We start from the raw sequence: 8,815 nt of genomic DNA on the forward strand, positions 1-8,815 counted from the left end.
CAAACTCTGCTTTACATGTAGAATAATTGATGTGTTTGCTAAGATATGGCCTTCAGTATTGTATGTAGTATTGCTGGTGTGGTCTGACTTGTGATCTATAAAGGGTCATTAACACCTTTCTGGCTTATTTCTTGTTTTCTGTGATCTAAGTATCTTAAGAGTAGAGTAAGTGTGAACTTCCAGTGCCCATTTATCCTCTAGTCATGTACAGTGCAATGCTAATATTGTCTTAGAACATAATCAGTAAACTAGAGTAAGTCATTCCTTAGAGGTACATGAAACCCACATGTTTTCTTTCATAATTCAGATAGAGAATACAATTTTAAAGAAGTTTCCAATTTACTTCAATGATCAAATTTGTGTTGTTTTCATGTCATTCTTTGGTGAAGAGATATCTAGATAATTTGCTGGCATGGATTACTACAGGAGTGCTCTTGCTAATAATGTATAACATTGTTGCAAAACTGCTGCCAAATAATGCCGCAGGCACCCGTACACTCCTAATCTTACCTTCCTGCTTTTTAACAAAGGATAACAAGAAAATTAAGAAAATTGTGATAATAGAAGTACATTGGAAAGTTGTTCTGAAATGAAAATTATGGGTTTTATGTCCCTTTTAAACAAAAAAAAATAAACAAATATTTGCAATACTTGCATGATTGCCTTATTTTACCCTATCCGGGTAAATCTTGTAATTCATAGCCCATCAAAATATGGTACGCTATGTTTCCTTTAAGATGTCTACAGATAGTTTTAAGCTAATAAAAATAGTAAAACCTTTAGCATGCAATAAACATTAACCAGGGGTCTGTTTTTGGCCTAGATTAATTAGGCTTATACCCACAAATTTAGTTAAACATATAGTTAAATCAGCAATACACTACTGGGAGCTAGCTGAACAATTTGGTGAGCAATGACAAGAGGCATATACGTGTATCCACCAATCACCAGGTATCTCCCAGAAGTGCATTGCTGCATTGTTATTACACGCTAATAATGCCAAAAACTGAACTCCTGTTTTCATAATGTCTCACTAACAACATACAAGCTGTGATTTTATAACCATATAAGTCTTATCGTAGATCATAACGAAAGTTCCAAATAACTATTTGTGTGATAATACTTCTACTTATGTTTACAGTAGGTTGATTTGAAACCTTTATAACATAATGCACCAAAAAAAAACACTGGATGAAGCCCTATGGAGTGAAAAATACGTAAGTTCTAACCTTTTGGAGGAGCTTGAAGACAGTAAAATCCTTAGCGTGTTGGAGTGAGCCAAGTGAAATATGGAGAAAATGTGTTTATCAATGGTTGTGAGTAAATACTTGTGGTAGGAGGTGCAAGGGATCAGAGTTAAATATCTCTTAATAAGTATTAAGCCATTATCACCAGAGTGAAGTGTGTGCTGGGGAAATCCTCAGCATCTGCACTACTTAGATTGGCCAAAAACCGACTACCAGCAACGTTGGAGATCTGCCCTTCATATATGTAGTGTCGAAATCAGGCTTTAACGGGGATCATCCACAAACCCTCAATCAATTATTTCTAATTCCAACTAATTAAAGGGACACTGAACCCAAATTTTTTCTTTTGTGATTTAGATAGAGCATGCAATTTTAAGCAACTTTCTAATTTACTCCTATTATCAAAATTTTCTTCATTCTCTTGTATCTGTATTTGAAATGCAAGAATTTAAGTTTAGATGCCGTCCCATTTTTGGTGAATAACCTGGGTTATTCTTGCTGATTAGTGGATAAATTCATCCACTAATAAAAAGTGCTGTCCAGAGTCCTGAACCAAAAAAGAAGCTTAGATGCCTTCTTTTTTAAATAAAGATAGCAAGTGAACAAAAAAAAAATTGATAATAGGAGTAAATTAGAAAGTTGCTTAAAATTGCATGCTCTCTCCGAATCACGAAAGAAAAAAAAATTGGGTTCAGTGTCCCTTTAAATGTATGTGTTGACTCATGTATTACGGCTCATCAGCTTAAGCATAGTGGGCTTCTCATCCATAAATTTAGATTTTTGCATTACCAAATAGTTAAGCTTTTATTGTGTGTTTATATTGCTTATAACATTATTTAAAATCATATATCAGTGCATTAGTATTTAACTCTATATTTCCTATTTATCTAGGGAATTAACATTTTTTACATTAGCTTGAGGCAAGAGTGCTATTATGTTCTTCTTTAAATTCTATTTTTATAATACACTTACCAATTGGGCTCACAAGTAGTGCCAATCTTACTTGTGGTGTAGCTGCTCCAACCCATAGTCGGTGGGACTGTCCAAATAAACGAGAAGACCCATACAAACAGAATGCCAATGGCTGAATGCTTTCCACGCAGACGGAGATTGCCTAGAGGTCGACATATCACCACGTATCTCTCAAAAGCCAACACTGCCAGGGACCACAGGGCGACAATTCCTTGATATCATGAAAAAAATGAAATTGACTCAATATTATTGAACTAAAAAGTCAGTCATTTAAATTCTTATCACTGCAAAGAATTATTATTATTTTTTATTTAAAGGGACATTACAGTCAATACTGAAACATGAGTGCATTTTTATTTTGAATAGAAGCACTTTTGCAATACACTTTTACTACCAAAAATGTTTCTAGTCAAATCTTTCATTGATTCATTTAAAGCTTTTTCAATATTCAATACAAATGTATTGCAAAAAGGCTTCTATTCAAAATTGAAACAAACCGAAGTGTATTTCAATTTTGGTTTGAATGTCCCTTTAAATATAAAAAACAAACAAAAACGTTATTTAACATGCTGAAATGTCCAACTCCTTGTTTTTGAAGGTTGTTAAGATTCCAAAATTTTGAAAAGTGACCACAAGTCTTGATTTCTAAATTAGAAATACATTTTATTTCTATACATCATTCAAATACTTTTAGATAAAAGACAATTGAAAAACAAAAAAAAAGGGGGAACCTCAAAATAAACTATACTGTATATTTACACTGAAAACTAATTTGTCATTAGGCTTTAATCCAGAAATATCCATCATTTGCAATAATAGTGAACAATTACTGTCTTTAAGTTTTGTTTACTATTGTAAGAAACCCCTTTTATTTTGAAGATATTTGTATATAATTTAGCATTGTGTTGTTTTTTCCTTGTTTTTATATACTACAGTATTGTTTTATTTTCAGTTTAACTGAGGCTTAACAGAGAATGGGATTCTTTATAATTGATTCTACCTGTTGTAGGTATTTTTAAGAATGCTTTCATTTGGAATAATCAGGTATATTAGTAAGCAATACATTATTGGAACACCTTAGACTGTTTCCATTGAATACTATGTTTTTGCATTGTTTTTCTTTTTATATAATAAAATATACTGTTTCCAGACCTCAAGAACTTTAAGTGAGGTCCCTGCTGTAGAATATTATTACTAATCACTAAAAGATTATTACATGCAAGAACTGCAAACATTCATATCTTCTAAATATATGAAGAACAACAAAGGGGCACCACATAGTGTAATCTTGCAAACAATTTAGTAAAAAAGATCAAAAGGTAGAGAACTCACACTTTAGGATGGCACTAAAACAAGGTGCAAAAGTGCAGGCTGGTACTTTTAGTCTCCAGCTGACTGACACTCCGGTAAAAAAACTCCTTCTCACCTTCCTGTTTACCTCCAGTTGGTGAGGAGGCAGATGGTTGTCTGAAAAAATATTGTAATGTTGCATTAAACACTTGCAAAATATCCCCATATTGTCTACATAAAAGTACTTCAATCTCCAACTCTGTAAAACCAACTTTATTGTGCAACGCGTTTCTCGGTCTATGCCTGAAGAAACAGTCAGTGTAGACTGAGAAACGCATTGCACAGTAAAAGTTTGTTTTACAGAGCTGGCAATTTTAAGTACTTCTATGTTGGCAAAATGGGGATATTTTGCAAGTGTTTAATGCAACATTACAAGATTTTTTCAGACAGAGTGTCAGTCAGCTGGAGACTGAAAATACCAGCCTGCCCTTTTGCACCATGTTTTGCTGCAATCCTAAAGTGTGAGTCCTTTACCTTTTGATCTTTTTTGCCAAATCATTTGCAAGATTATGCTATGTGGCGCCCTTTGACGTTCTTCATGTCTTTTAGGACCCGCTTGTCACCACCCATGCAAGTTAAAATGAAGCTGCCTGAGTGAAAATCATTCATTTTTTTTAACCATTGTGTTTAATGGACTATAAAGGATTATATATATATATATATATATATATATATATATATATATATATATATATATATATATATATATATATAATTTATTTTTTCTGGTGCCCACTATGAGATACTCTTTATAGGATATTGCACTCTGTCTTCTAAATACATACTTTTACAGAATTTGCACCAGGGTTTTTTAAGCACAGTCTTCAGGCAGGTTAGATATGCAGAATTTCTAAACTAGAAGACAAGTGATTCAATTAGTTGCTCATGTGTCTGAACTAGAGAACAGGTGATATATCCAGCTGCTCACTAATGCTGCTTAAAGTGACATAATACACATGTTTTTCTTCCATGATACAGAGAGAACATACAATTTTAAACAGCTTTCCAATTTACTTCTATCATTAAATTTTGGCATCATTCTCTTGGTATCCTTTGTTGTAGAACAGCAATGCACTACTGGGCTCTAGCTGATCACGTTGAGTGCCTGATGATATAAATCTCTTTACATGTATGATCTAAGAAGTTTCATCAATACTGCTGTCCCTGAAAGAATTTTATCTTGCGAGCTGTTTATCTAGCCATGCAATTTAATGTTATAAAAGTCCCCAAAGACTTTGCATGATTTCTCTCCATAGCGGTGAGTTTCTGATAATCTGGCCCCATATAAACTAATGATAAGAGACATGTGTTCAGCCTCCAATCAGCAGCTTGCTCCAACTAATGCATTGCTGCCTCTGAACCTACCTTGGTATGCTTGCTTTTTAGCAAAAGATTCCAAGAAAGCAAATCAGATAAGCTAATAGAAGTACATTATGAAGTTGTGTAAAATTGCATGCTCTATCTGAATCATTAAAGTTTAATTTTGACTTTACTGTTCCTTTAAAGGGAGATGAACATCAACATTTTGAGCACTCTATGGCAGCAATGTTATACATTTAGGGCAAGATTACAAGTGGAGCGTTATTTAATGCTTTCACTTGAGCGTTAACTGCGCTAGAAGTAAGTGTTTTTGCGTGCGTCAGGTTCCGCATATTTTACAAGTTGAAAGTAAACTGTTTTAGCTTGTGTACTATCCCAACACGCGCAAACACCTGCGATTAACCCCTTTTCTCTTGCGCTTAATTGTCAGCGCTCCACTCATAATCTAACCCATAGTGCTTATGTGCATTATCTTCAGTCTATATCAGTTTGTTCTCATGAATTTTAAAACATTTTCCAAATGACAGTAGTTTGGTAAGTGTTTTAAAATCATGCACTCTGTTTAAATAATATGTTTAATTTTAACTTCAACGTCCCATTTAATTAACCCTCTCTTTTCCAAGGTAATTCTAAAAATCTGGCTTGTCAGTGGATCCTGAGCACTAGAATTGTAGAATCCTGCCTTCAGGTTGACTTCCTGTAGCAGAGTTCACAGCCTATTGCAACATCCTCCTACCCTAACATGCAGTTTTAAACTTTCCAATATAATTCTTTTTTCTAATTTGTTTTATTCTCTTGGTATTCTTTGTTGAAAAGCATACCTAGGTAGCCTCAGGAGCTTGCTGCAGATTGGTGGCTGCTCATATGTCTGTTATTGGCTTACCATTGTGTTCAGCTAGCTCCCAGTAGTGCATTACTGCTCATTTAATAAAGGGTACCAAGAGATTGAAGCAAAATTGATAATAGACATGAATTGGAAAGTTATTTTAAAATATATGCTCTATCTGAATCATAAAATAAAAATTTGGATTTCATGTCCCATTAAAGGTGCTAACTTGAGGTTCTGATTACATATTGTCAACCAAAGATTTATCTTGTGCATACAGAAGCAGTATGCACAACTAAAATATAGCAATCGTTAAAGGCAATTAAATTAAAATTATTAATAACACTGACATAGGTCATAAATAATATTAAATGCAATTTTAACTGTATATTTCTAATTTAATTGCTGTAAAAAAACAGTATTTGGATATGCAATATAATGACAGTAAGCGTGAAGTTTTTTTTTGTTTGTTTTTTAAGGCTAATTTAAGCTTTTATTATAGTCCTTGCAGTAATTAAAAAGTAACATTGTTTATGAACATGTAAGCTGTTATCAATGGGTGCAGCTAATTAGCTGTATTATCATTCATTCCAGAACTGTAAAATCCTTAAGTTTTGAAAATTGCAGCGTCTTAATTTAAAGTAGCAACCGTTATTACAGCTAGTTGAATCTTATCATTGTATTACTTTTTGCATTAATTATACATATTTTAGTATGTCTGTAGGTATGTGTGTGTGTGTGTATATATATATATATATATATATATATATATAATGTGCATCATTGTATTTGCCCTTTTTAGGACTTTTGCAAGACACTTACTAAGGTGCACCGGTTCATGAAATACCCATGGTGCTTATTTTAAACAGGTTTGAGTTATAATATCTATCTATCCTCTATCTATTCATCTATCCATCAATCTATATAGTATGCAAATACCCCGCAGCCCTAATCACTTTCACAATAAAGCAAATATTAGGCTAAATTTTAAATAATCCAAAGAAACTATTGACCTGCACACTCCAAAGTATTATGCCAGAAATACTATGATAGCACGTTTTACTTTGCAGTTCTTAGCAGGGCCTTTATTTTTTGTGTTTTATTTTTTTTTTCACAGATAATATTCTTACATTAAAATGATATGTTTACTGTATCTATATATGGAATAAGCAATTAATATTTAATATCTACAAGACATTCCAAAGATGAAAATGTGTATTTTATAGAAGTCAACTGCACAATAGTAATGCTAATAGCTTACACGTTTTAATTTTTTTTTTTTTTTACTTTGTATAACTGTGAAAATATACTATTCATAGTACCAATATTGTACGATAAACGTCAAAGCTATATAATATAATATAAATACATGTATGCAGAAGTCAGGGCATCAAATGGTGATAGTTTAACAAATGTGTGAGTTACTACTATTATTGCTTAGTTAAAAAAAGATACATAAGTGCTCATTCACACATTAAATTATTTGCAAATAATTTGCACATTTTGTGCATACAGTAAAATTACAAAACCATGCATTTAACAACTCAGCTGCTGAATATAAAATTAATGAACTTAATGTTGTTTGCACAGCAAACAAGGATATATTGTTTAAGTGGTTTAAAGGAACAGGAAACTGCAAATGTTTCTTTTGTGATTCTTATATAACATATCATTTTAATCAACTTTCCAATTTACTTCTATTATCAAATTAGCTTCAGTCTCTTGTTATCCTTTGCTGAAGTAATATTGGCAGCTAGCTGAACACATCTAGTTAGCCAATCACAAGAGACAAATGTGTGCAGGCACCAATCACAGCCAGCTCCCACTAGTGTAAAATATGTGCACATTCTTTTTCAACAAGGGATACCAAAAGAACAAAGCACATTTGAAAGTAAAAGTGTCTTAAAATTACATGCTCTATCTATCTGAATCATGCAAGTTTAATTTTGACTTTCCTATCTTTTTAATAAGTAAGCAAATTAATAATAAAAGTTACATTTCATGCGACAAACTTACCAAAAAAAGTTACTGCAAATCCTTCAAGGATACAAGCCCAGGATCCCAAGTAAAAATAACCTCTACTGTTAGCAGCAATGCTGATGCTTCCACCAATCACTGAAACCAAAAAGTCTGCAACTGACAGGTTTACAATGATATAGTTTAATGGTTGTCTCAGTTGCTTGAACTTGACAGTGACAACAATCACAACTAAGTTTTCAGCAATAGATAAGGTTGTTACCACTAGCATAAGTACAGTTAGGAGTTGAAAGGTCCAAGGTTCTATGGATTGTAAAGGTTTTTCAAATGGATTCCACTGAGTGGAACTCTCAGGACTTGTTGCAAGCAGTGATTCATTAGTTGGCATTTTAACTAAGTATAAGTCAATCCAGGTAAAGCATAAACAATAAAATAACTGTTAGAGCACAAGTTCTGTTGAAATTCATCCAACGCAGGTATTATGTTCCTTCAGTGAAAGTGCTAATGAGCCCAACATTTTCCTTTTATATTTTCTATGAAGAAATATAATAAACTGAGTATGGTTAACAGCCAAGTCAATTAATTTAAAGAAAATATTAATTGTCTGTATGTTTCTTTGTCTGTTAGTGCAAGTGCCATTAATCCATGTGTGTCCTACAGTTCTTGTAACACTGTAGAAATTCCCCTAGTGTTTGTATAGGTAACTGGCTGCGGTGCAGTGAAGAAAATATCCTCTTTTGCAGAAGAGCATAAGACAGGAATGTTACCCGGACAGAATGTAGCAAGAGTTAGAAAGCTCTGCCTTATGAAGAAGGGAGGGGATTGGGAGAGTGAATATTTAGTGGTTTTCTCTGAATATAAACATGCAAAATAGAGATGACAAGAATGTAAAAAAAAAACAAAAAAAAAACATTAAATGTTCATTAACCCTTCAAGTACTTCAGTTTAGAAGGGTTGCAGTAATATGTTTAAATCACCTGCAGGTAATCAGTTATTTTTTTCAGTAAAGAAAGTAAATCTGTTATTTAAACTCATTGAGATGCACATACACTAACTTAAATTGAAAAATTAAATTTCTTTCCTGCTGCTGAACATTTAGTGAAATAATAAAAATGTCTCCAAG

General features: G+C 32.8%; 1 protein-coding gene across 1 annotated transcript in view; it reads right to left on the reverse strand.

Moving 5' to 3' along the window:
• The window catches only part of LOC128639573 (opsin-VA-like), a 235,030-nt gene extending 226,950 nt beyond the window's left edge, over positions 1–8,080 (reverse strand). The window contains exons 1-2 of the mRNA XM_053691709.1: positions 7,732–8,080; positions 2,220–2,430 (exon numbers count right to left, since the gene is read on the reverse strand). Of these exons, the coding sequence (XP_053547684.1) occupies positions 2,220–2,430; positions 7,732–8,080 (560 nt within the window). The remainder of the gene's footprint in view (positions 1–2,219; positions 2,431–7,731) is intronic.
• Between the last annotated feature and the right edge of the window lie 735 nt (positions 8,081–8,815).

The sequence above is a fragment of the Bombina bombina genome, chromosome 9 (assembly GCF_027579735.1).
Source record: "Bombina bombina isolate aBomBom1 chromosome 9, aBomBom1.pri, whole genome shotgun sequence".
In the NCBI taxonomy this organism is placed as follows: domain Eukaryota; kingdom Metazoa; phylum Chordata; class Amphibia; order Anura; family Bombinatoridae; genus Bombina; species Bombina bombina.